Source organism: Callospermophilus lateralis, chromosome 4, assembly GCF_048772815.1.
Source record: "Callospermophilus lateralis isolate mCalLat2 chromosome 4, mCalLat2.hap1, whole genome shotgun sequence".
In the NCBI taxonomy this organism is placed as follows: Eukaryota; Metazoa; Chordata; class Mammalia; order Rodentia; family Sciuridae; genus Callospermophilus; species Callospermophilus lateralis.
The window spans coordinates 153,887,459-153,915,172 of NC_135308.1; the positions used below are offsets into that span (position 1 = coordinate 153,887,459).

Sequence of the window (27,714 nt, forward strand, 5' to 3'; positions counted from 1 at the left end):
ATCCCACTTTCACCTAGTACTTGATTTTGTGCTGGGGCTTTGTTTACTGCCTGGTCCGTCTCTTCTACCATCCTGTAGGCAAACCCCGCCGTCCCCAGAGTAGAGGTCAAGTTCGACTTGCTCACTGCTTCGAAGTTACTGTGAAACTCTAATGTTTATTAAATGCATGAGGGAGTGCCCTTTGAGGCATGGGGAAATGGGGGTTCAGACAGGTGACGTGTCCTGCCATACTTCCCCAGCTGGAGACTGGCAGAGCTGTGCTCCAGGCTTGGAGTGGGTGAAACTCACGCAGAAGTGTTCTTAGAGCCACTTAGGGGCACACTGCCTCTCGGGGCCACATTCTTCCGTGTTGATGGGAAGCAGCCGATCATGCAGAGGTACCGGCCTGGGGCACTCTGCCATCTGTTGGTGGTTGCTGCCTGAGCGGGAGTCTCAGAAGGAGGTCAGGGATCCAGCCACCTGCTGCAGGCGTGCTCCCAGGGAGGAGGGGCCGGAATCTCAAGAAGTCTCTTCTGCTCCTCCAGGTGAGCTTTCTAGACACAGGCAGGGCCACCCGGACTCACAGACTTGAGGGTCCTTGTTCAGTCTCCACCCCCAGTAGGGGAAGCAGGCTCAGGGACAGGAGGAGACGTGCCCCAGGAGTTAGAGGTCCAGGCATTTAGAACTAAGGCTCCCTGCCCCTGCTCACGGGGCAGCTGACCTGGGAGGACACAGCACCCCACCATTGTAGCTTGCGCTCTTTCCACGTGCTGGGCTCCTCCTCGGCACCCCTGCACTGGGCCTTCCCAGACGGGCAGAGGGGAGCGGCGTTGGGGCTGGGTGGTCTCCGCTAGGCTACAGAGACAGTCACATGGAGGAAATTCACGCACTTTCTCCCTCATCAGGGGTCTCCCTCATGGGGGAGGGAAGACAGAAATGGGGCTCTCTGGGGGCAGATTGGTCCTTCCCTCCCCATGGCCCCAGGGTCGAGGCCTGGAGGAGGCCACCAGCTGCTCCCTGCAGTGGACGTGAATTTGGCACAAGTTCCCAGCTGACCCTGGCACCAGTTCTACCCCTCTGAGTGTTCTGTTGAAGAAGAGGGGACAGGGACAAACAATGACCTGTTCGATTCAGCTTGGGACTTCTCAACATCCGCCCTGCACCACGGCCGACTTCAGTCCCAAGCCAGAGGCATGAGCGGCGTGAACCCGAGGCCGATGCCCTCTTTGATTGGAGCCTCCTTTCATGATCACGCCTGGTGGTTCAAAGGAGTGCTCCCCGGCTTCCTGTTCTTGTTGGTGCCGAAAGAAGCCTGCAATTGTTCCCAAACAGCGGGCCCAGCAAGGAACACGTCCCCTCTGCCCCACTGGGCCCCCAACTGGCACCTCATTGCAGCAGAGACGGGGTGGGGGCGGGGGTGCCACCCGGGCCCCGGGCCCTGGCGTCACATTAGCGCCCACATGTAGGCCTGCTTCTTGGCCTGGGAGCTGATGGGAGCCAGATGCTCCCGTCTGCCCCGCGGCCCGGCCGCCTGCCTCCTGTTTCTGAACAGTGGTCCTGGTTTCCATCAGACCCTAATTGGACTGGGCCTGGCCTTCGTTCTGCTGCGGCCTCCCACAGAATGCTGGCCACTGGCTGTTCCCTTCTCCAGCCGGAACAATGCCGGGCTCTGGCCGCTGACCCTGGCCCGGGCAGCCCTGCCAGCCCATGGCCCTCCGTCCTCACTTGGCTCCTCGGGGCTGGCTTCCCACACTCACGGCTCCTCCGGAAGGCAGGCTCGGGGGCTGGTGCACTCTGACATGCCTCCGGGGACCCGTCCAAACTCTCCCACCCGCGGGTAGAGGGAGGCCAGGGCGCAGCTGGGCTGTGGTGAGAGGTCAGCGTTTCTAATGCTGCCTTTTCTGCCCGCCTCTTGCCGGGCTCTCCGCACTCCGGGGGTTCATTCCACTTGGATTGATACCATTCAGCGTCCCTCGCGCTACAACCTGACCTGAAACCCAAATGCCCTGAACAAGAGTAAGTGGGGCAGCCGGCGTTCCATGCCGGGCAGGGCTGGCACCAGGCTGTGGGCCTGCAGGGGCCCGTGTGGGGCCCGCTGGTGCCGTGCGTGTTCTTTTTTCTCTTCTCGGAGGCACTTGGTCCTCTCTCCTCGGGAAACACCCGAGGGATGGACAAGGCCCCGCCACCTTTGTGAGTTAGCCCTCTGGTCCCTGGAGTCCCAACGCCGTTTCCTGTGCCTGGCCTCGGCAGCATATCCGCTTCACACTCCTCTGGCTTCTCCCGGTGGGTTCTGCAAGGTGTTTCCTGCAGATCCTGCTGACAGTCACCGCTGGCACGTAGCAGAGTCCTCCCGGAACATGGTGAGCGGCTGGCCTGGGCCTGGACAAGGTTTTGTTTTTGTTTGGCCTTAAAAAAAAAAAAACAAACCCAACTGTCCCCCCCCCCCACGGGGCATAGGGGTGGGGAGGAGGGAAATGAAGGTCAAAATACTGACAAAGTGAAGAGAGAGGAATATTCCTTCAGTTTCAAAAATAGAAACCCCTACGGCTGGGATGCAGGTTGGCTGGGTTCGGGGTGAAGCGGTTGAAGTTGAAGTCAAGGCGGTTGCTTGGCCCCTCTGCCTCTCATGTGGGCCCTTCCGGACGGCGCGGAGCCCCCGCTGCGGGGAGGAGAGCTCCCTCCTGCCTGGAGAGCGGCTTTTCCTGAGGAGCTTGGGGAGCACTTGAAATAAACCCTCCAGGGTGCTCTGCTTCTCTCAGGAGAGGTGGTGGGGTGGGGAGTGTCCCCTGTCCATGCCGCAGGGGAATCGGAAGGACCAGGGGGGGCGGAGGCACTTGTCGTTACTGGAGTGGGCTAGTGTCCTCTGAGGCGGCTCCTTTCAGTTCTCTCTGAGCCACTTGGGACCCAGCTGCTCTGGGCGGGAGCGGCCCCAGGTCATCTTCCTGGCGGTCCTCTGACCACGGCACGGTCACCTGCTACGTGCCACTTGTTTTTGTCAGCTGGTTTTCCCGCTGTGACTGACAGGACATTTAGAGGAGGGCTCGTGGTTTCAGAGGTGTCAGTCCACAGATGGCCAACTCCAGTCCTCGGGGCCCAGTGGGACATCGTGGAGGAAGAGGGTGGGGAAGCGAGCCGCTCAGGACATGATCAAGGAAGAGGAGAAATAGGGTGCTCCTCACCAGGACAAAGACGAACCCCAAAGGCACGCCCATGGCCCCCCTCCTGCAGCCTCGCCCTACCTACCTGCGGTCACCAAGGTAACCCCCATCAGGGGGCCCATGCCCTGGTGAGGTGAAGCCCCCCATACCCCAATCCGCTCATCTCACAAAAGAGCCTTTGGGGGAACCTAGTATCCAAACCATAACGGTGCTTGCACTTGACGGTGTTTGCACTTGGTTGGTGGGGACAACAGATGGCACCCCGGGAGAGGCCATCCCGACAGCACTCTCCGTTCCTAGGGTGAACACAGGTTTGGGAGATGAGAGACAGAGCCCCTCACCGTCTCCGCCTTCTTTGAACTTCTGTAGGTGGGATGGGGACATGGAGATCGGCCGTCCTGTCCTGCGCCCCTGTAAGCACGCTGACAACAGAGACCACCCCAGGTTTGTTTCCTCTTTGACTGATCAGCTCTCTGTTGGACTGTCAGGTGGAAAACACAGTGTTACTGGCAGGAGGGAGAAGGAGGGGAGGAGGAGATGATGCTGGTGGCCACTGAAGAAAACAGGTGATGTCACTAAAATTGAGGGGAGGAGCCCAGTGGAGAACCCTGACATCGCCGCACTTGGTGCCAAGGTCATGGGTCTGCAGAGCGCTCAAGGTAGCAAACGGGCCCTGCCAGTTTGACCGTTGCGATCGACTGGCCAGGTGGGCTAACGAGAAGCCAGATCTCTGTACCTGCTCCTGACCTCGGTCTTGACAACGTCAAATCGTCTAAAGAGAAAAGAGGCTGAGAAAGACCTTGAAGACGAGGTCGGGGGGGCTTCAGAAGCATCCTCACGACTGACGTGTGATCAGCCGTTCAGAAATTCAGTTCCAGGCAGCAGGGAGAGCAGGGCACCTTGGACTCCCACTGGTGAAAAGAGGCATGAATTGGAAATAGAAGGTGATAGTCCAGTAGCCTTTAGCCTTCAGGTTGCCAGGTGCATTCAGACACACCAGGTCCGAGTTCTTCATCCTGTAGAATGAACGGCTCTGAGAGGAACTGATTTGTCAGACTCACGGCAAAGGAGTGGAAGGACCAGGAAGCGGTCTGCCTCCCAGCGCCAGGTCAGGTGCTTCGCTCTCTCTCTCTCTCTCCGCTTTCCCCACCCTTTCTGTGTAGTAAGACCCCCCCTCCCACCCCCTCTCCCTGCATCCTGTATTTCCACACTCAAATAAGCGCAGTTAATTAGTGAAGTAGGCAGAGTTATTTATTAAGTCACATCGAGAGTTGGGAAACAGTATCTGCTTTAAGTGTAAAATACTAGACTTTTCTTGATTTTATTTGATTGTGATAACGTTGAACATGAGATCCACCCTCTCAACCAATTGTTAACTAACACTTGGGGTTTTTAATGGTGATGGTAAAGCCTTATGAGGAATGACCCCCAGCCAGAGGATCTCGAGTCGGGAAGATGGAAACTCTCTCAACTCTGTGCACTGATCCCTGCACCTGGGGATTGGTATTCATCACTCAGAAGCATGCCGTAGGAGGGGAAGGACCATCAAGATGGAGAGTGACGAGGGAACATGAGCACACTTTTCAAATATCTCGCTTTGTGTAACCACAAGACGTTCACGAGTTGGGAGCAGGCTACAGAGAGAGGCAGTACGAAGGAGAACTTTCTTATCGTCAAAAAAAAAACGGTGCTGGCCACGGTGTTGCATGCCTATGGTCCCAGTGACTCAGGAGGCTGAGGCAGGAGGATTGTGAGTTTGAGGCCAGCCTCAGCAACTTAGCAAGGTCCTAAGCAACGGGGTGAGACTGTCTCAAAAATAGAGAATAAAAAGGTCTGGGGAATGTAGCTCAGTGGTACAGCATCCCTGTACCTAAATAAATAAATAAGGCTGAACATGGGCACAGGCTGACCTAGGTTGGACATGCCTGTACACTGGGCAGATTGACCCTGGGATGGGACCGATGAAGAAATTCAAAGGAGGTTACATTGACCTTGAAATTCCCACTCACCCTAGAGTCTGCCCATGGAATATGCCCACCCCATGGTACTATGGTCAAACATGTGCTTCTGGAAGGAAGGTGTGGTCCACTGATGGCAAACAGAGCTCCAGAGCCAGGCCACCTGGACCAGCATGGTGGGGCCCCTGTTGCCTTGCAAGAACAATCTTGAGAAAGCCACTTACTCTCCGTACACCTCAATTCTGCAAGACGGGGCTGAGGACCACCTGAACCTCAAGGTTCAAATAGAACAATCCACGTAAAACATTTATTGCTGATCCTGCCTAGTAAGTACCTGATGAAAGTTAGTTCCGATTACAATGAATAACCGTAGTAGAATCAGCAGCGTAAACCACGCCAGCAGGATTCTTATCGCGAACTTGTGACCAATGACCATCCTCCTGCTTTCTCGGTCAGTATTTAACCCAATGAGTTCATCTCTGGTGCTGTCCTCTGATCATTCAGCCTTTCCCTTCAACCCAAGGCATTGGGCTTGTTGACTGAGGGTTTCAGATTTGTTAAATATCGTGTAGCAAAAAGAGGGTGAGCTGGGTGCCTGGGCGTGTTTGGATTTCATTCTGCAGCCGATGGAGACGCTGCTGCCTGTGTGTCTAAGGTGTGTTTTAGGGATCGGCTCTACTCTCTGACGTGTGCATGTCTTGCTGGCGGTCACCTTCCGCCACCCAGCTCAGTGCCTGCCACGTGGTAGACATTCAAGGAGCTTTTGCCGAACGGTCAGAGGTTCAGGGTCAGTGGGTTGCATATGTCAGGTGGTCCCGGGCAGGTGGTCTTTTTCTTGTGTGTCACTGGTGCTGCTGCCTCTGCCTCACAGCCAGGCCAGGCGGCTCCTTCAGAAATCAAACCTTTGCCTTTATAGTCACGTCTTTACCCACATTAACCAGGGGGCAGCCGTCAGCATCTGTACCATTTATTTTATTTAAAACAGAGGTCGGCCCCCTCCAAGGGCACCTGGGTCTCATTTCCAGTCATTCCTCCTCACCCTCCAGGTGAGCTCCTTCTGAGAAACCGTGCTGGGGCTTGAAGACCTGTCTTCTGGGCTCGTTTTTCTCACCCCTCTTTACTGAGTGTCTCTCAGAGACGGTTGTGAGCAGGAGGGAAGTTTCCCGGCTGGGAACTCCTGCTTGCAGTGGGCCCCTTGGATCGATGGCCACTGGTGTTCCCAGGCTTCCTCACTGAAGCTTATGGAGGTTAAAGGTGGCTTTTAGAGTAAACTAGGGTATGTCAAAGACAGTGGTCCTTGGCATCTGTGCTGCATGGGCCCCAGAAAGAGCAGACGTGGCTGTTTGCTCAAATCACTGCAGCCCCCCTCCCCATCCCAGGGCATTCCGGGAATGGAGTCGCTGTCTGCAGATGTGGTCTGCAGGTCTGGGTGCAGAGGAGGGAGGTTCCTTGGCTTAACGGTGGTCCTGCTGCTAGGCCTGCCCTGGGGCCCCCGGGCTCTCCTAGCAAACAGAATCTCCAGTAAGAGGAAAATAAAGCGCTCTGGACAGCTCCTGAGATGTTGCCAGCTGTTCTGCTCTTACAAACGACCTGACCCCCCAGCTGGAAGTCCTGAGAGCCGTTGGAGGGCACGCTATTTTTCTGGGCACTGCTTCAAAGGGGCTGTGGTTGAAGACCGGGCTGCTATTCTGGTGGCCACTGTGAGGGATGAAGTTTCCCATGGGCCCCTGGGGAGGGGCTGGAGCGCTCACAGGAGGTGGGGAGTGGTCTGAGCCCCCCGGCCAAGTGGGCTCACATGGCCATGAGCAAGTGGGCACCTCTGACCCCTGAATGTCCTTGAGCTTCAGAGCTACAGGAAGGTCCCCATGCACTGGGACCCTGTGTGGCACCAATGGCTAGCCAGATGCCCTCCAAGAGGGTCAGGGGTCCTAGCGGAGGGAGGGGGCAGAGGGACTCAGAGATTCATCAGATCTTAATCATGAAGATTAGAAATGGCGAGTGAACTGGGAGGGGACCCTCGTGGGTTGATGTTGAGGGCCGTGCAGAACCCGAGCTTGTTCCTAGGGGTCCTCTATGGCCCTCCAGCCTCCAGACCTGGGCCTCCGCTCCGTACTGTAACTGCCTGCCTTCTTGCCTCACAAGATAGAAAGACGGTTCTTGAAGGTAGGAGCCCTGTCTACCTGGATGCTGCCGGATCCCCAGGATGTGGCATGGGATTGCAGACACGTTATCCCTTAAATACTTTTATAAACATTGAACGAGTGAATAAATTAATTCCAAGCACATCTGGCAGGAGGAGGGGAAGGACGGGGAAGGGGAGGGGACAGCATCAAAGTAAAACAAGCCAACAACCCCGCACCATGACAGAGGGACATAGGACAGGAGGTGGGGCCCAAGGGGCCGCCTGGCCTGCTTTCCCCCCCCCCCCCCCCCCCCCCCCCGCTCCTTGGCCACTGCAGGGGGCCAGGGCAGGGGCAGGGCTAGAAGAGCCTTTGGTGGGGACTCCCAGCAGGCAGCCGTGATGGGGTGTGGCCCTCAGGCTGGGGCCTCGGGTCCCTTCACAGAGCCGTCAGTCAGCTCACTGGGGACTCCTGTGTGACTCACCTCTGTCTTGGTGTGAATCTCTAGTATTGGGGAAGGGTCCCTTTTTGGCCTCCCAGATCACACTGTTAGGCACCTCTTCCTTCCACAGGATCAACACAAAACTTCCCATCTTCCCTCCCCGGTTCCTTTGCCCCCCCCCCCCCCCGCCTCGTTCATTTTATTCAGTCCACTTTTGGGAACCTCTTCCACATTCTAGGCGCTATGCCAGGTGCAGGTGTCCCAGGTTGTCCTTAGGAAATGCTAGTGACCCCCAAGGAACGGGTCACTGAAGATCACTGCTGGAAGGAGCCGGAGGAGGACCCCACTCCACCTGGGGCGGGCAGAAGCTTCCTGAGGTGGCAGCCTTTCAGCCTGTGGGCCTTGCAGGAAGACAGAGCGATGGTCGATGCCCGGGGAGGGAGGCATTTTTGCTAAGACACCGGGGACATCCCAGGACAGGCCAGCGTAGAGGGGGCGTGCTGGGCGGGCCTGGAAGGCTTGCAGTGGGGCCAGCTCTGGAGAGTTGGTCAAGTGAGTCCTGTAGACGCTGTGAACCCCAGGGGCGGGGGCTTGGGTGGGGATGTGGGTGGAGCCTGTGGGTCCCTCTGGCTCAAGGAGAACGAGAGGGGCTTTGTGGCCCAGGGCCCCTTTCCTCTTGCATCCTTTCGGCTTCCACGGACCATTCCTGACCTCCCTTTGCAGAGTGAGCCTCAGTGATTCCCGTCAGGCTTGGTGAACCCTTGGTGGCATTTCTGGCTCCTTGCAAACCCAGACCTCAGAAGTGCCCTGTCCCTTCTCAGGTGGGAAGTTCTCCCTCCCTGGGAAAGTCAGCCCTGGGGCTTTCCCCCTGGTTTGGACCCAGTGATCCATGTCTTTCTCCCAAATTGCCAGTGGCCCAGGAAGCAATTAAGGGTGACCGGCTTTAAAAGCAGTTAGATTAGAAATCAAGTGCATGACTCCCAAACTTAGCACACGCCTGGGTGGTGACGCTTACACTTGGCCTCTTAATAGTTGACCATTGAGGTCGGCTCTTCAGCCAGGAAAACAGGAGCGGGGCTCCGGGCCTGTTCTGCGTTCCTCTTGGGTCATCTCCAAGTTCCAGGCAGCCTGACCTCTGGGTCCGCATTTCCTTCCCGCAAACCCTCTCTGGCCCCTTTATTTCATACCCAACAGGCACCAGCTGGGGCCTGGGGCTTCCCGGGCTGCCCAAGCAGAAATGCTCGGTGCTTAGAAGGTGAGGGGAGCCCCACGCTCCCCTCCCTCCCGGGAGGCCCAGTTCAGGGCCTCCCCGGGACAGCCTTGCCCGGGGGACCCCAGAGCACAAGGCGGGCACGGAGCCCCGGGAGGGAGCCCCGGGAGAGAGCCCCGGGAGATTTTCATATCCTCTCGGTTTTAATAGCCTTCGCTGAGATGGAAACTTGGGCTGAAATGATTTGCATCTCTCCAGATTCCCTGAGTGTGTGTGTGTGTGTGTATTGGGGTTTATTTTTAGCCACAGGCGTTCATTTCTTGCCAAAAAAAACCTGCTTAAATAAAACCAAGATTAATATTTTTGCTTAACGGAAAGAGTTAGTCAGGGCGGGCTTTGAACCGGAGACGGTTATCTTGATGGGGAGGGCACCTGAACGTCTGGCCTTGGCTTTGACATCAACGAGCAGGGCCTTTGAAACTGACAAGAGAGAAGGGCCCTGGGGACCTGGGGAGGATGCAGGAGGAGCCTACTTGTGGGGAGCAAGCGGGGGCGTCTTCCTGGAGGGGCGGGAAGTGGGGCCTGGATTTGCCCTGGGCGCTGGTCTCCCCACCCTCCTCCCTCGTCTTCTCCACGCCTCTGCTGCTTCTAGATTCACGTGCCACAGACCGAGTCTCTTCTGCAGATGGCCCAGATCCCTATCCCCTGTCACCCCCAGGGAGCGCCCCACGCCCCTCCCCCAGGCGGACCCCACCCACTCTGTGACTGGGGGACTCCTGGTAGCCCTGTGCCTGCCACCTTCCCTGGGATTGCCTGTCACCTGTACCTCTGGCCTCTGAGTTCCTCGGGCCCTCATTTCCCCTGGTGTCCCTGAGGCCGGCCAGGCCCTAAAGTTCGGTAGCGTGGCCCCTGGCTCCTGTGACCCAGCAAGGCTCAGGACTTGCTTGTTTCCCACAGTGGACACCAGAGAGTTATTGATCTATCTTTAAGTCGCCCTCCTCCACGTGGGGCGCTTTAGACACCAAAGAATCTTTAGTTTCATGTATTCAGCAAAAATACACTAGGTGCCTACTGTGTGTCCTGTGAGGCTTCTGCGTTGTGTCTAAAGGTGCCAGGTGTCTGGTGGGGCTCCGTGAGGCTGGGGCATGGTGTGGGGCTGCCGGGGAGGGGAGGGTTGTGCTGGCATCAGGGGTCAGAGACGGTCCCCTGACCTGGCGACTTGAACAGGGGAGGGAGGGAGTCACCTGTGAGGGAGGGGGAGCTGCAGGGGCAGGGCCTGGGGTGTGTTTGGGTGCTGGGAGCTGGGGGGCGAGAATGGAACAAGTCACCATTTTCTGTGGGTGAGGCTCCATGTTGGAGGGCTTGGACTTCAGAGGTCTTACTGGTCCCCACTGTAAAAGCAGACCAAAGGTAGGCCTTGGAGAGATGCGTGCAAAGGTCGTGGGAGGAGTCATTGTGCGGGGTGCATTGAAAGTCACAGCAGAGTGTGAATACGAGGAGACTCAGAGCCCACTGCTGAATGGATTGGAGCCTCGTGAAGGTCATGGGTGACCTGTCATGGGCAGGTCGCGGGGGGTGGGGGACTTAGGTCACTGAAAGAACCCATCGAGTTTGGCCATTGTCACCCAGGATTTATATGGCAGGTTGGGCAGTGACTTGCTCAAGGTCATCCAGAGCACCAAAGACGCTTCTCTTGGGTTCTCTCCATCTGCCCGGCCAGCTCTGGGTCTTTTAGAAGATTTTCAGGGGGGACGTGGACTGCGGTGACCCACAGGCTGGACCAGCTGGCCCCAGTCAGGGCAGGGCCAGGCCCCTGCTGTCCGCCTTCCTCTCTGTGGCCCCGTCTCTACTCAAACATGGACATCACCAAAGTCTCGCCAGAGAGGTGGCAGAGATTTGCGGCGGACCTTGAAGCGGTCGCTGGGGAGGATGCTGCAGTCCCTCGGGGGCTGGGGAGGTGCCAAGTCCCGGCGCGTCCAGGCCTCGTGCTGTTTTCCTGGGATGAGTGAGTTGAAGGGGCCACCAGGGCTCACCAGCAGCCCTGTCCCCGGGTGTCACCTGTCCAGCTTCGAGGTGATGAAGTGCCTTTGAACAGGGATGTTGTCTCATTTAGTCAATCAGCCTGGTTAATCGAAACTCCCAGGGGGGCGGGAAACCCCATCAGGGATCCTGTGCTGGGGAGCAGGGAGCATGTGCTGATGGTGGTTAGCGGCAGATTGCCTTTACTACCGCGCGCGCGCGTGTGTGTGTGTGTGTCTGTCTGTCTGTCTGTTTGTCTGGGAAGGGTGCAGTGGGGTGGAGCTGTTGGGGACTTAGGAGGGGTCTTTCCTCCTTGCGGTCAGTCTCCTCTGGTCTGCAGCAGAGTGGACACGGGGGTGGGTGAGAGTACAGTTATCAGCTATTTTGCGATCTGTACAAGTCCTCTGTAAAGTCTTGAAGGTCGTCTCCTAACCCGGGAGACTCTCCGATTTCTTTCCCCCACTGGGATGCAAACTGCTCCCAAGGTAGCGGATCCTCCTTTCCGTGATTGGGAAACTAGGACAACCACCATCACTGCCACCTCCCGGGGTCCCTCTGAGGTGACAGGCACACAGTGGTGGTGTTGGGTGAGGGGTGGTTGCTGTCATCCAGCTGCCATTCTTCTCTAGACTTGGGGATGCAAAGAAATGGCCGCCCTGGGTGGGAAGGGGCGTGGGCAGCGGGGAGCCTGGCTCTGCCCTCCCTGCCCGGCCCGGGATGCAGAGTCCTGGCCCCCCGGGGGCTGCTGCAGTTGGGCCTGTGCTTGGACGGTGGAGCCAGGGTCCTGTAGGGTCCCTCCTCGTGATGGGGACAGGATGGGAAGATGAGCTGAGCAGGGAGACTGGATTCAGTGAAGGGTCCTTGCTCCCCAACCTGCCAAGCCGCAGCCCGCCCCCGCGCCTGCCGCGGAAAGCCCGGCCTTCAGGCGGGCAGAAAGGTCTGGATGTGGATGAGGATGTCTGGGTGGGGAGTGGAGGGAGGAGGAGAGCCGGGGCCGGCTCCGGGGCGTCCTCATGATGAGCAGCAGATGTGCTGTTCCCAGGGACCCCCAGTAAGCTGCCCTGGGAGCCGAATCCTGTTTGCTGTGGAAATTGTTTTTGTTTAAACCTTGTGCTGCTGAGGACCACGTGGCCAGGGAATGGAGGCCAGGGATGGGGTGGGGAAGGGACGCTTCTGGAAGATGTGGGCTCCGTTCGCCTTGTTTTTGCAATCTCTACCAGCCTTCCCGCCAAGAAAATTACTTCAAAGAAGAAAAGATGACTCAGTAGACTTTCAAGCCTGCATTCCCGGGCCTGGGATAGACTTAAGAGGTATCCAAACATAACTGTAGGTCAGTGTGGCAACTTTGAACACACGTGCGTACACGCGCTTGCACACACACACACACACACACACACACACCGGTTTCTTTTTTCAGGACCACTCACATCCTGGGCCAGTGCTTGGCCACGGAGCTACACCCCCAGCCCAGGGTCGGTTTCTTAGAAACTTTTTAGTTCAAATATTATTTGTTCCTAATCTCTATCGCCCCAGCAGGCCAGATTCCCTTCCCAGGGGCTGACCCAAAGGGACTGGAGAGGCGAGAGGCTGAGATTCAGACTGAGCCACATTCCTCCCTGGCCTGCCTGGCACTTCTGTCCCTTTGAGATTTGTCCCCTAACACCATCTGTTCACCCTGTCTCCCTGCTACACGGCGTCTTCGGAAGCCAGAGTTGGGACTCCCATTTCTTGCTCTTGCCTCACGACCCACCCAGTGTTCCAGATGCCAACCTGGTTCACACCGGGTTTGGCTTTGCTGTTAGAGGACAGTGTGGGGGCTGCTCCCCAACAGGAGCAGGAATCGGTGTCCACCCCGGCCTGTCCACACAGCGGGCTTTAGCGGCCACTTCCAGGTGGAGGGAACAGCCGAATGCAGCTGGCAGCTAGTTTGGGAGCTGCGTTGCCCTTGGGGGACTGTGATCTCCCCCTTCTGTGACCCCTGGGGGAAGGCCCGGGGGAGCCCTTACTGCTGGACACAGAAGCCCAAGGTCGCAATAGCGCACATCTGAGATGCAGAGGAGAAACCAAAGCAAACGAAGATGTTTTCATTCACAGGCCAAAGAGGCGACTCTGGAGTTGGCCACGATTTGACGGGAGGACTTTGTGACTCCGTCTGGAAGAGAACTGAACGTCACTTGATCTTAGCTCCGTTTAGTGGAGTTTTATTTTTGTGAGGAACACACTGGCGGGGCCTCTGTCCTGGGCCCTCTCGCCTCCGTCTTTCTGGACCATAGATACATCTCGTCGTCCTGGGCCTGCCGGGCTGCTCGCGGGCTGTGTGCGGGTGCCGAGGCAGGACAGGTAGTTGGAACCCAGCAGGTGTGTGCCAGGCCTAAAACACCTTGCACACCTGATCTGACTGCCGTGTTCAGGTCCCCACCTCTCCCTTTCTCAGGTCCTCAGGAGAACTCCTGGCCTTAGCTGACAGTGCTCCAGGGTGAGCAGGTAACAGGCGGAGTCACAGAGTGTACAACGCTGAGAACAGCGCTAGCCGAAGCATGGGGCTTGTGATGCGCCACACTCTGCTCTTAGTGCTCAAACTCAACCCTCACAGCAACTTTAGGAGGTTTTGTTTTTATCACTCCCATTCTATAGATTCGGATGCTAAGGCTCAGAGAGGTTTGGTAACTTCCTGAGGGTCACGTAGCACCGATGCTGAACCTGTCAGGTTCAGGAGAAGTGTGTCACTTCTAAGCTGCTCGAAAGGCACTGGGCCAATAAAGTCAGAGAGATTTAGGAGGGAAAAAGACCCCCAGGAAGGCCACCTAGTCATGGAGGAACTCTCTGTGGTAACTTTTTTCTTTTCTGTTTTAACTTTCTGACAACAAAATCCTATTCTCATGTTCACAAGGCCAGCCTGAGATGCAAGGGTTGGCGGCTTAAGTATGACTTGAGGTAGCAAGGAGTGGCAGGGCCTTGGACTTCAATGGCTCAGGCCACTTTGGGTAAGAGCAGCGTTGCAGAAGCCCCGGGCAGTACCCAGGTTTGCGGGGCAGGGCTGCTTAAGCATTTTATGTCTGAATCTCGTGGAGCCATTTCTGAGCCAGGAAAGGGTAGAGGTTGCTCCTCAGAGGCTCCCTATTGCCCCCGTCCCCCGCCCTGTGGAAGCAGCAGATGAGGTCAGATCACGGAGGAAGGATCACTGGAAGGTCCGGCAGGCCCTGTTCTCTGCCTGGCGTTCAGCTGTTCCAACCTGCCCGTGGGCGACGGAGGGGGAAACTGTCCCTGGGCCTCGGGAGGCCGGCTGGCTGCCCAGGCTCTGCTCACGGGGAGACCTGGAGGTAGGCGCGGTCTCGGAGGCTGGCCTGGGACCCCACCAGCCTCTGGTTTGTAAACAGATGCGGGAAGACCCCGCGCCTCCTCCTAACTGGAGCTGCCCGGGCTAAGTCTGCCGGTGGACACGGTGTTTGGCCATCCTGGCAAGGCAGGGCTGGAGGGGCCCCGGAGGCATCTGAGTCCTGACTTCATGCCTGACCGGAAGGGGAGGGTCCAGCCTCATCCTGGGAGGAATCCAGAAGGGGTGGGGGTTGTGTAAAAAATTCTCTTTAACAACCATTTTTAAAATATCCACTCAAAAAGTGGCCTGGAACCAGGGTGTGTGCCTGTGTGTCTGAGTTCAGTGGCGGCTGGGGTAGGCCGAGGTGACAGGGTCTCAGAGCAGAACCCCTTGCCCTCCCCTGCAGGTCCTGGGGGGAGAGCACCAGCCCATCTGTGGAGGCCCCCGCAGCGGGCCCCTTGCCCTCCGTGGCTCCTTCCTGCCATTGGAGGATGTCTCCTTTGAGTGCCTCTCTCTGCAATGTCTTCCCTCCTTTCAAGACCTGTCCGCTTGCTCCTTCCTGTCTGGTGTGCAGGAATACTTGAGGATGCTCCTGGTGGCCTAGCTTCTTGTCACCTCAGAGTCAGCCCCTCTGTGTGGGTCAGAAAGTCTCAGAAAGAGGACGCGCCTTCTCTTCGCCCTCCGTGTCCCCGTCCCCATGGTGTGGACGCTCACAGTACTCTTGTCCAGGAGTAGAGGAGGGAACGGGTGCACATAGTAGGTGCACAGTAAACAGGAGCCGATTTTATTGTAACGATCCTTGCATGGTCAGCCCATCCCATGATGATATTAGTAACATCTGTCTAATTAAACCGCATCAAAGACAAGGTCACGTTCACCTGTACCGTCCTGCCTAATCCTTCCAGGCAGGAGTTTGGAAACATTGTGATTCCTGTTTATAGAAGAGGGTATGGAGTCCAGAAACAGATGGCCATCAACGTCTGGGCTTGGATCGGAACCGCTCAGCCTGGCCCGGGAGCCCCGTTCCCAGCCCTTCCTGCATTCCCATAGAGCGGTTCTCCTGTCCCCCTTGGTATCGAGGCACTGGGTCCTGAGAGCCCAATCAGAATGCTGCCCAGGGACCTGAGGGAGCTTGGGTGCATCGACCCTGAGGACGTGTTGGACCTGGACCATTCACCTGTGCACCAGACGCGCCCCAGTGAGGTGGCGGTCAGGCAGGGGTGCTGGTGGACAGGGAACAGGCCTGGGGACCGTGGTGTTGTCAGTAGGCATCGGAGGGAGGACAGGAAGCGCTGACAGAAGTCGATTTGGGACTATGGTGTAGCCACAGGGAAGAACCCCCAGACTGTGCTGGGGTGAGGGTGGCCTAGGGACTTGCAGGCAGACAGTGGGGAGCCCGGGGTCCTTAGCATGGACGATGGCTGCGTCTCCTTCCTCTACCCTCGCTCGCCCCGGGTCTCAGGCTCCTCCTGATACACACTAGCGTCTGTTCCCATTGGCTTGAGGGCAGAGAGCCATTCCCGGCCCCGCCCGGGCTCGCTGGCCCACCGGGATGCCCCCCTGTGTGGTCAGCTGCGTAACCTCGGCCCTGTCTCTCTCCTGTCTCTGCAGTGATCCGGGCCAAGGTGGTGGGGAAGAAGCTGGTGAAGGAGGGGCCCTTCGGCACCCTGGTCTACACCATTAAGCAGATGAAGGTGAGTGGCTTTATCTCCCCGGCTCCAGGAGGGTTCCTGGGGGTTGCCCATGGGGTCCAGGCCAAGGGAGGCTGAGTCGGGGGGATGTCTGAGCCCCAGGCCTTCTGCCTGCAGGAGAGGCCGCAGCTCAGGCAGCAGGAGGTGACGGGCAGGAGGAGGGGTGCAGGTGAAGCCGCCCAGAGGTGCTCATTAGGAGGCCGAGCTCCGGAGCCAGAGGACGGAGGGCCTTGTTCCTGGGCAGCCGTGAGAACTTGGCCAAGCCATTGGTCCTCCCTGGGCCTCTGTCTTCCTCTGAGGCCACCAGGTGGCCTGAGATCTTCACACTGACACCGCACCCATCATCTCTGGGGGGGTGCTGCCCCCCGCCCAGCTCTGGCTGCCTCCTTCATCCCAGTGAGTTGGCAGCGTCCACTAAACATGTCATGTCGTGAGGTCTGTCGCTGAGGATGGGGACGTCGTGAAGCATGGGGAAGAGACCTCAGACCGGACATCCGAGAGGCTGCCCCTGGGCTCAGCCATACTTCTGACTGGCTCACTGGCCTGGGCCTCAGTCTTGCCATCTGTTCCCCTTCATGGCTTGGGCTTGACCTCTAAGGGGCCTTCCGGCTCGGGCATTCTAATTCCAGGGGCTTGGCAGTGCCACTCCAGCAGGAGCTGGTGGTGCACGCCGGGAAGGTGCCTCGTGTTTCCTGGGCACAGAGGCCTGGGGCTTCACCCTGAGCCGAGGCCGCTCCTGCAGCCCCTGCCTCAGTGAGGGTCTCTCTGTGTGCAGAAGCTGGAACCAGGGCGCCCACGGGGGACATGGAGTTTCTGTCTCGGGACTGTGGACAGGTTGGGAGAAGGGAGTCCTGCAAGTGACCAAGCGGTAGTTTGAGATTTGATGTGCTTGGGTCCAAGGGAGTTGCTGGCCCTGACTCATGGCTCATATTATGTTCCAGTCATCAGGGTAGGACCTGGCATGCAGTGAGGACTTGGTGGATGTTTTTCCACCTGATCCTGGGACGAAGCTGGGACCCTGGAGACCTGACAACTTCCCGGAGGAGATGAGCTTCAGCCCTCATGGGAACTGAGCTGGGGGAGGGACAGAGTCCACAGTGGTAGCCGGCCACCCCGGAGGCCAGCCTCAAGGCCTCGTTATTCCTTTCCAGGGGCCTGAGGCTAGCTGCTCTGATTTGGTGGAACCTGTTGCTTTGGATTCAATTTTGGAAACATCTGCAGCCTTCTGGTTATGTAATTCCAGAGTCAGGCCTGGCCAGTTGCCCTCGCCTGCCTGAGCTCAGTCATGAGACCGCTGGTGTCTTCAGAGGGCCCTGGGGAGCGGAGCGTGGGCGGAGTGGGGAACCAGCAGGGGCAAAGCCCACTTGTCAGCCCCTGGCGTCTGGCACAGGAACCCAGCGCATATTGGACCCGAGTAGAGTTTGGCAACACAGTGCCAGCCTGCCCTGCCCTGCCCTGCGTGGTCCTCATCACTGGACCCTGAGGCTAGCAAGGAGCCAGGAGGGAGCTAGCTAGAGGCGGCAGTTCCGAGGCTGGCTGGCCTTCCCTCCTACCCTCCAGGCCTGGAGGCCAGGGTGACCAGAGCCCTGTCTGTGTGCAGAATTTCCCATGCCCCTGATGGGTGTTACATCAGCCAGTGGCACTTGTTAAGAAGCCAGATGCCATGTGCTCACCCGCCAGCCTCTGAGCACAGCCTCCACTCCAGGCTGGGGGTCAGGCTCCTGTTCATCCTCCTCCCCTCGTTCTTGGTACCCCGGGTGAGGAACGCCACGCGAAACTCTTTCATTGACTTCTGACTGAGGCTCAGAGGGGAAATGTAACTCCCAGAACCGGGCATTGAATTCAAGACAGATCTGGTTCCTAAGCTGAGGCATCGGGTCCCCTCCTGGTCCTGTGTGTCCTCGTAGGAATTCCCAGATCTCCCTGCTCCCTAACTTCACTCACCGGTCACACTGACTCTCCTACTGGCCCAGCATTATGACCCTTAGCTCAGGTCAGTGCCTTTCAGGCCACCTGCCTGCAAGTCAGGGAGGACGCCGTCCACCCACCCACCGTATCCTTCCTTCCACCGTCTCTGTGCTTAGCCCTGGGCCGTGAGCTGGGGTCGCAGTGATAATACTTGTTACAGTTCACACAGGACAGCATGCAGGCGACACGTAGTGAGCATTTGGTCTGCACCAGCCATTCTGTTAACCTTAGCAGAGGTCAGTCCTCATTTCTGGGTGCAAAACAGCCACACTTCACCCTCCTTTTTTACAGGTGAGGCCCCTGAGAGTTGGAAGGTTCTGAGACAGTCAGGATCGTGCATCTAGAAAGTAGTAAAGCCGACCTAGGGTCTTTGCCAGCAAGGAGGTAACAGAGCATCGGGGCTGCAGGCCGATTGGTTATTCCCACGGCTTTGGGTCTACCCCTCACACCCCCCTTGTGCTAGGTCCCCCAGAGAACCAAAAGAGGTCGGCCTGGATTCCTCCGTGCATGATCCCGCCCGTAGCTCTCGACATGCAGCTGCAGAGGGTGGATCCGAAAAATCTGGGGAGGAGGGAGGCAGGAGAGCCGGGAGGCGGGTCCATGTGGGTTTTGGCAGGGCTCCTTGGGAGGCTTTATTCTGGCAGATTAGAGAGTCAGAAGGGGGAGACGAGGGCTCCCCTCAAGCAGGACTGAAAGAGCTTAGAGAACATGAGACCCCAGCCCTGCCTGGCCCCTGATGCCAGGTGGGCAGACCCCCCCCCCCAGCTGCTAACTCCATAGCCTCTGACCCTTCCCTTGGGCAAACCTCGAGTGTGGTGAGGGGTGCAGGTGCCAGAACGTGGAGGCAGCTCATTGCAAACCCAGACTCGGGGGCTAGCTGGGGCTCAGGCACTGGGCCGTAGTGCAAAGGTGGAAGTTTCCAGAACTGGCCGCTGTAATCTGTGGGGACCTTATCTCCCATCAGGACCATGAGAAAGCTGTCCACTTTGCCAGGAGCTGTTGTTTGTGCAGGCTCTCGGGCAGGCTGCAGGGGACAACACGTGGGGGACATTATGTCCCAGCTGGTCCCAGGAGAATCCTGGAGGACACGCACGTCCTGACTATGAGCAGGACAGATCCGCTGGGCGGTCAGTAATGCTCGGCCCCTTCCCTCAGCGGTTTGTCTAATCAAATAAGCAAAAGCAGGGTCTGGCTTTGAAGCTGCAGCTGGAAGGCTCTCTGGCCCCCAGCCCACAGGGAACCGCCCTCCCGCCCCCCACTCTCCTGGGCCGAGACTCTATGGGGCAGGCAGAGTCCAGCTGGATGAGAATGGCCTGCTTCTGAGCAGGGCTCTGGGCCAGCCTGAACCACCACCACTGCTCCCGAGAGAGGACACTGGGCAGAGCGGGGACCAAACCCTCCACTCCCCTCCTCCCCGACTTTGGAATAACTGGTTTCAAGCTAACTTTTACTCAGTGCCGTCTGCCAAGTGCTATTCAAAGTCGTCTAATTCTCAAAGCCACAGATGAACAAACTGAGGCCCAAGGAGAATAAGGAACTTTCCAAGTGGCTAAAATATGTCAGGGACAAGATTCAAACTGTCAGTCCACGGAACCTGCCTTTGTCACTAATCCTCCGGGACACTGGTTGGATTAGGTGACCTTTGGTGTCCTCTCTTATCCCGATTTTCTATGGTTCTCTGATTTCAGGATATTAGAAACCTAGTCTAAGCCTCTCAAATTTGCCAAACCAATTCTGAGTCTTCTGTGACTGCAGACACAATATGCCTATCCATAATCAGATAGACGGTTATTATAAAGGGAAGACAAGTCAATGGGTAGAATCTGCCTTCGCCATATTGTTACTTTCAGAATTAGCCCCCAGCACGCCGTCCCGTGTTTGTCAGGCCGGGTTTTCTGTTCTGTACCCACAGCTCTCCTGTGGGTGAGCTCGAGGAGCCATGTTAAAGTACGGGCTCCTTCAGACGGAAGTAGCGGGGAGGCCCAGCTGATTGCAGTGAGCAGTTCAGATCTGTGGACCCTCCACAGGGTCTTGACTCTGCCCGTAATGCAGAGAGAGAAAGGAGAGACAGACACAGAACGAGCCGAGGTTCTCACAGGCTGGGCCCCAAGGACCTAAGCAAGTGCTCAGCGGAAACCTTTACCCAAACCTCGAGGAACACTGCACCAACGTGAGAACTTGCTGGGCACAGAAGTAAGGGTGGAGTGTTCTTTGCGGGCCACGCTGGATGGCTGCAGCAGCAGGTCCTCTTTAAGCCAGCCGGGGGCCATCCTGACCTGATGCCCTGCTGACCCCCACGGCCTAATTAAACACCAAGTGTGGCCAGCACTTTGGCTGTGTTGCCTTGCGTACCTGTGAGGCCTTCAGGGAGAAGACGGGTTCAGAAAGGAGACATCTGAATCCGTTATGGTTCTACTTAAGAAATTATTAAATGCTTAGTTAGAAATCTTTGCATTTTGGGTTTATGAGGCTCCTCTGGAGTAATGATCCTAACGCCTTCTCCAGATGCTCAGCAGAATTAACAACATGGGGAACTCTAGGCCTGGGGTCAGCTCTCACCAGCCGTTCAGAATTTCTGTCTTAAACAGGCAGAGAGCTTCCCAAACCCCTGAGGTCCAGAGGGAGACTTTAGGATGATAAAGGTCCTTGTGACCTTCTACCCTTGCCTGCCAGCCACTGGTTAAGAGAAGACGAGGTGGCAATCAGCCCATCAGACCGAGCGCAGGCATGAAGGAGGCACCAACGGGGGTGGGGGGGGGTGGGGGGTGTCTGGCTTTGTATTAATTATCATAAGTAGATTAATAACGCATGCCAGGGACTAAAGTAGGGACATTGTCCTATTGTAAACCCTTGGGACAGGCCCAGAGACCACAAGTGGCCCAGGGCCTGAGCACTCTGAGACCCAGCCTGGGTGCCCAGCCCGCCCTCTGCGGCTCACATGGAGGATACGGCTGCCTGGGCACATGGGGGCCTGCTGACACTTGTGGACCAACCCGGAATCGCAGAGTGGATTAAGCCTCTGTGACAGTCCCCGGGTCTCTGAGCGCACATTGACAAAGGAGCCTCGAGAGCCATAAATGGAAATGGCATTTGCTACAGCAGAGGCCCTGGGTCCTGAGCTTCCCAGGCTGCGGAGAAGACAGCGCAGGATGAGGGTGAAGAGCGCAGACTCCGCAGTCCACTGCATAGACTCTATGGCCTTGGAAAGGCCACGGGACCCTCCCGCGGCTCCTGCTCCTCCTTGGTACCAGGGCAGGATGAGCCGCCTCGCGGGGCCTTATGGGCATTAGATGAGTTGGGACCACAGCAGACTCTCCTAACCTGGGGCTGAGGCCGGACGGCTCTCCTGTCTCTCCCTTCTCACGACAACCAAACGCATCTCCAGACATTGCCAGGTGTCCCTCCCGTTTCCAAGGAGGGAGCGGTGCCTCCATTCAAGAGCCACTGTATTAGATCACGGCATAGATGAAAATGGCGGGGTGTCAGCGCTCGCACACGGTTCCACCTAATAATCATCAAACGCTCAGATAGAAACCTTTGCATTCTGCCTACGTGTTTATGAGGCTCCTCTGGAGTCACCATCCTAACGCCTTCTCCAGACTCAGAAGAATACAACCATGGGCCCCCCAGGCCTGGGTTCAGCTGTCACAGCCACACAGAATTTCTGAGTGTCGTCTGCAAGGTGGGATTCATGTTCTCAGGATACCCTTGCACCTTTGTACCTGAAAAGTGTCAGGGTTGTCACGCGAATGCTGGTTGGTTGGCTGCCGGTCCCTCAGAGCTCAGGGCTGTGGTGGGGAGGGCAAGGGGACCCGTTTCAGAGCATTTTCTCTGGATTTATGAAAAGGTGTTGGGATTTGAGAAATATGTGGCTGGAGGGATGTTGTGGGGCAGCTGGAACGGGGAGTGGGACTGTGAGGACCGGGTCCCCGGGGAAGGCACAGACCTAACTCAGAAAAAAGTGCAGGTGGCCCCCTCTGGGGGAAGGGGGTCCTGGGTGGGTAGGTCTGTGACTTAATGTCTGCAGAGGGGGACCCTGTCCTGTAACTCGGATGACACGTGCTGCCTGGGCCCTGGGTCTCTTCTCACGCCGTCCTCGCTGCCCACAGATGTACCGAGGCTTCACCAAGATGCCCCACGTTCAGTACATCCACACGGAAGCCTCCGAGAGTCTCTGTGGCCTGAAGCTGGAGGTCAACAAGTACCAGTACCTGCTGACAGGTAATGGCCGCAGCAGCAACGAGGCCAGGGGGTCTTGGAGCTGACGGGTCTGGGGAGCTGACTCGGGGTCCTGAGGATATTAGCCTGGGTCCCGTGATCCTGGGGAGTCCCCACTGTCGAGTCCAGAACTCTTCCTCAGCTGGACCAGGGCCTTGGGTGGCTCTTACGCCGAGGCCGGGTTTCAGGTCATCCTGGGCCCTCCAGATCTCTGGTTTCTCAGCTTTACCGTGAGTGCAGATTCTGACCCACTGCACCTGGCAGACAGCCTGTCAGGCCTTTGTCTGAAGGTCGTGACCTTGGGGCAGTCAGTGCAGTAACAGGAAAAAGCAAACCCATCAGGAGGGGAGCGAGGAGTCGGGCTCTAGGCCTTGTTCCGAGGCCCAATGGTTCTGGTACCGGGGGCCACGCGCTCAGCCTCTTGGGGCTCATCTCCTGTGGAACAGGGGCCACGGCCAACTCTAAAGGGGTTGGGGGAGGTGAAATAGAATCGTGGGTCTGATGACTGCCCAGCACGGTGGTGCCTGGCCATGGGGCCCTCCCTCTGGCGGGCTCTGGACCCAGCAGCTCTCCTCTGGCCCCGCCTCCTCCCCAGGCCGCGTCTACGACGGCAAGATGTACACAGGGCTGTGCAACTTCGTGGAGCGGTGGGACCAGCTCACCCTGTCCCAGCGCAAGGGGCTGAACTATCGCTACCACCTGGGGTGCAACTGCAAGGTAAGCCTGGGGCGGGCGGGGGGCAGGCCCCTGGGCCTGGGCTCCAGCTGCATCAGGCCCCTGTGTGTCGCCAGGGCCCGGGTGGTGGGATGTGGCCCCCAGGCTGGGTGGGGAGGAAGACGAGGGAAGAAGGAGGCCTGGCTGCCACCCTCTGCCACCTCCGGCTGCCCACCTGGGGGGCTCTGCAGCACCCCGGCCCCTCCCGGAGTTCCAGGCCGTGGCAGGTAGAGGAGCCTTGTCCTGCAGGTGCCTCCAAACAGTCCCTTGTGGGCTTACTTTGGCAGCTGACCCATGGGCCCCCACCCCAGGCGGGCAGGCTGGTTCAGGACTGCCGATGGCAGGTGCTGCACAGAGCTCTGGTCAGCCAGGCCAGCCCGAGCGCAGCGCCAAGGCTGAGCCTTCCTGCTGAGGGAGGGGTGGGGCCACTCTCTCCCTTAACCCTCAGAACAACCCTGTGCAGTTTTAATTACCGTCATCCCATTTTACAGATGAGGAAATAGAGCTGGAATAACTAGCCCTGGCTCACACAGCTTGCTCAGTCTCGGTTTCCAACCTGGGGCAGCTGGACTCCAAAGTCTGTGCTTTAATCTTTCAGATTCCTCGGCTGGGAACTCTCCTCCTTATATCCAATCTGTACTTTCTGGCTGTGTGACTTGGAGCAAGTTACTTAACCTCTTTGAGCCTCTATCTTTCTAAGGGAAATCAAACTGTACCAGGAATTAAGGGGATTAACATAGCAGCTCAATCTGGTATACAGTAGGCGTCAATAAACATGAGGTAGTGTTACTTATGTCACCACTAAAGGACTGGTGTGCTCGGCCATCCCCTGCAGTGGTCCCAGGGTCTGAATGTAGACCTGGAGCGGCACCAGGCCCGGATCCCCTCACTGTTGGTTGTCTCTTATGGCAGATCAAGTCCTGCTACTACCTGCCTTGCTTTGTGACCTCCAAGAACGAGTGTCTCTGGACCGACATGCTCTCCAATTTCGGCTACCCTGGCTACCAGTCCAAACACTATGCCTGCATCCGGCAGAAAGGTGGCTACTGCAGCTGGTACCGAGGGTGGGCCCCCCCGGACAAAAGCATCATCAATGCCACAGACCCCTGAGCCCAGACCCAACCCCGCCTCACCTCCCTCCCTTCCCGCTGAGCCTTCCCTCGGACACTAACTCTTCCCAGATGATGACAATGAAATTAGTGCCTGTTTTCTCGCAAATTTAGCACTTCGAACACTTAAAGAAACGCCTGTGCTGTCTATGGAGTTGATTTGGACTCTCCTCCTGGCCCCCTGCACCCTTCTCTTTGGTTTTGACATCACCCACTTCCACCTGAGAATTTCTGGCCCGTGCCTATCTTCGTGATAGACAGATAACGTCTATTTTTTTAGGAAAACAGAAATCGAAAAACCTACCACATCCGGGCATTGTAACCCCTACTCGGCTCTCTTCTCTCCCACTTGACCATCTCCACACCCTCCTCCCCGAGTCCTCCTCCACCCACTACAGAAAGGACACAGACAAAAGAAGCTGCCGGAAGGCCAGCTCTTTCTAGATCAGTCTAGGGCAGCACCAGGCAGACTCGGGGTGTGCGGAAGAGCTTACACCCGGAGGACATGCTCCTGCAGGTCCCAGCCAGACGGCCCGTCCAAGTCTGTGAGCCAGAGTGCGGGAGGGAGGAGCCGACTTCAGGGGAGGGTCTGAGACACGCGGCACACGCGGTTCTCCCAGCCCTGTGATGCTTGGGTTGACCAGATGTTTCTGAGCCTGGAGCAAGCAGCCAGGCCAGATGACAGAGCTTTCTCGGTTGGTGACACCTAAAACATCTGCCTGCAGTCAGGAGGCACCTCGCTTCCTGGTGCACAAGCTCAGGTGAAAGACTGAGATGAATGTCCTTCCTCTCCCCCACCTCCCTTAAGATGTCCCGGGAAACTCTGTGGGAGGTCGGGCCCAGAGCTTGCCTTGATGTAAATCAGAGAAAGACACACACTTTACGCTATCCACAGATATAGCCATGTAGATTTGGGTAGAGATTACTGTTTCCAAAGTAGAGTGTAGCTCACCTGGGGGGGATGTGTTTGTATCCACATCTGCATACGCCCACATGGGGACATAAGCTGATTTTTTTACAGGACACAGAATTCTATTCAATGCTGTTAAATACGCCAATAGTTTAATCTCAATTTTGTTGTTGTTGCTTGTTTGAAGAAAATCATGACATTCCAAGTTGACTTTTTTTTTTTTCATTTTAATTAAAATTTGAAATCCTGAACATCTTCAGCACCCTCTCTTCCCTATAACTGGGGTCCTCTGACTTCTGTCCTGCTCCTTTTCTTCTGCTCTGTGTTTGGGGACTGTCACATAAACTGCCTCGCTAGCTTGGCAGGTGGCAGTGGAGTTTCTGTGGGTCAGGGGCCGTGGGACAGCTGCAGAGCGTCCGGCCTCAGCCAGGTGCCCACTCTCTTGGGCTTCTTCCCGGCTCCCTGGTGGGTGGCTGCCGCCTGCTCAGGTCCTCACCTCATGGAGATAATGTGGGTGGTCCCCAGAGAAGCCCCACTCTGGAATCAGCTGTAGGGTTTTTGTTGTGGTTTGTTTTGGTTTTTTTTTTTTTTTTGAAAATAAAACTATAATATAAATTCTCCTATTAAATAAAATTATTTTAAGTTTTGAGTGTCAAAGGCGAGATGCTGAGAGAAGGCGATGATGTATCTTGTTCAGAGCTGGGGATGGTAGGATGGTGACCTTTAACATGATCGCTCTCTGTCCCTTTTTTCAGATTATGGGTATTTATCATCTATTAGTATTTGTATCTTCAGTTTATTCCACTTTAGGAAGCAGAGCTGCCCATTGTAACAAGAGGAAAAACAAAGAACAGACGTAGACAAGGAGATGTAGTGTCTCTCCCCCACACAAATACCCAGGCAGGATGGGAGAGGTGGAATTCGGGGTGGGTTTCCTCAAGATCATTTCCCCTTGTGGTCATGCCGTTTGGCCAGGGGGATGCGGGAGGCTTGGCCTTCTCTGTGGGGCAGCGTGAGCAGGAGGAGCTGAGGCCAGCACATGAGTGGTCTCCAAGGGGTGAGCCACAGACTTGGTTTGGGATCATCTTTCAAGCTCAGAGTCTCGCGAGGTGGAGCTCCTGACCCAGCGCGCACAAGTATCCCCCCACAAGTGGTCATCAGCCTCTCCTTCTGGGAGGTGTCTGGCCATTCCCGGTCCCTGTTGTGGTCACCCCTACTGACATAAGAAGGGACTGGGGTGAGGCCTGATCATGAAGCACCTGAAGTGTCCCTGCAGAGTGAATCAGTTGGCCAAACTGTGGCCCCGTCTGCTGGGCCCTGGTGGGGAGGTCCTGGGCAAGGAAGGGTGTTTTGCAAAGTGACATTGTCAGAGGGCGGTTTTTGAGCTTTCTATAAGCTATAGCTTTGTTTATTTCACCTGTTCACTTACTGTATAATTTAAAGTCATTTATGTAGCCGAGACACTTCTGTATTTCAATCATATCGTGACTGTTTGATTTTGCTAAATCTTGTGTCATGTCTGTAATATGTGTACATTGTGTCTAAGAGAAAAAAAAAATATGGAACCCACATGCCGCCATTTTCCTGAATCAAATTCTACAGTGGAATCGAGGGTAAAATACTTCTACTTGGGCAGGCAGCGAGATTGGCAAATTCGGGAAACTAGAAGGAGCTAGGATTGGGGACACTCCTCCCGCCTCCTCCCCACTGGAGTCCCAGGGATTCCCTGAATACGAAGAAGGAAACAGACCAAGTGCATATCCTGTCCTTGTTTTATCAGCTGGCCCTGGTCATCCCCTGCCAACTCCCATTCCCGTTCCCCTCAAGCCCCTTCTCCCACCCCGTGGGGAAGCCATGATTTCTCCTAAAATTCCAGAGCCATGGGAACAGTGATTCCAACTTCTCTTTGCCTCCTCGGGCACCTCTTCTGCCTCCTCATCAAGGAAGCCCAGGCTCTTGCTTCCCGGCCAGAGCTCTGCTAGGACCCGGGTTGATGACAGTAGCTCTCACTTCTTTACCATCCCCCACCCCCAACCTGCCTCAGGGCAGCTGAGCTACGGCCCTAGAGCACGCGACCTGGGAATGGCTCCATCCAGGAGAACTGTGGCCCCAGGAGTCCCTTCCCTTCCCGCCTCAGCCCTTCCCCTTTATCTTTTGCATGACGTTGGACAATGTGGATGGCCCCAAGATGGCACCCAAGGATTTGGCTCTTCCCCACCTGAAGTAAAATGATCTGAGTATTTCCATCAGAGAGAAACATGAAAAAAAAAAGCTAATGTCACAAGCACAACAAAGTATGTCAGGGAGGCGGATATCAACAACTTCCAAATCGGGCTCTTGGGGGGCAAGAAGTGGGGAGAGCTGCGTCATGCTCCGGGGCGGGGGCTTCTGAGAGACTCCCGATCCTCCACCTTCCCCTTTAGCCGGTCTGCTGTGCTGAACCCCAGAAGTGATGGAGAGAAACCACCCAGAGGGAAAAAAAAAAAAAAGAGAAAACCCTGTCCGGAAGGAATGTATTTGTTGCTAAATTTTGTAGCACTGTTTACAGTTTTCCTCCATGTTATTTATGAATTTTATATTCCGTGAATGTATATTGTCTTGTAATGTTGCCTAGTGTTCACTTTTTACTGTGTGTCCTTTATTCTAAACAGTAAAGTGGTTTTATTTCTATCACACACCCGCCGTCTCTTGCCTTTTTGTTTACTGTCCGCCTTGGTGGGGGGTGGGGGGGGCGGGGGGTTGTATGGACATCGAGGAGTCCTGGAAGTCTGTCCTGCCTGCCCCCGTCCAGGCCCACGCACCCTCCCACCCTCCACACCTGGGCCCCCCTGCCCCAGGCCTTTCCCTTGGTGGGAGGAATTTCGGGGAGGTGTCCCAGGCTCCCTTGTGGTGGCTGACCCGG

The 27,714-nt window shown here is 56.7% G+C and overlaps 2 protein-coding genes across 3 annotated transcripts in view; one reads left to right on the forward strand and one right to left on the reverse strand.

The window, feature by feature from the left end:
* Timp3 (TIMP metallopeptidase inhibitor 3) overlaps nucleotides 1-27,487 on the forward strand; it is a 50,140-nt gene extending 22,653 nt beyond the window's left edge. The window contains exons 2-5 of the mRNA XM_076855082.2: nucleotides 15,814-15,896; nucleotides 21,971-22,082; nucleotides 22,675-22,796; nucleotides 23,706-27,487. Of these exons, the coding sequence (XP_076711197.1) occupies nucleotides 15,814-15,896; nucleotides 21,971-22,082; nucleotides 22,675-22,796; nucleotides 23,706-23,903 (515 nt within the window). The 3' untranslated portion in view covers nucleotides 23,904-27,487. The remainder of the gene's footprint in view (nucleotides 1-15,813; nucleotides 15,897-21,970; nucleotides 22,083-22,674; nucleotides 22,797-23,705) is intronic.
* Nucleotides 1-27,714, reverse strand: part of Syn3 (synapsin III) — a 374,313-nt gene that overhangs the window by 230,706 nt on the left and 115,893 nt on the right. The gene's annotated exons all lie outside the window — the stretch shown is intronic.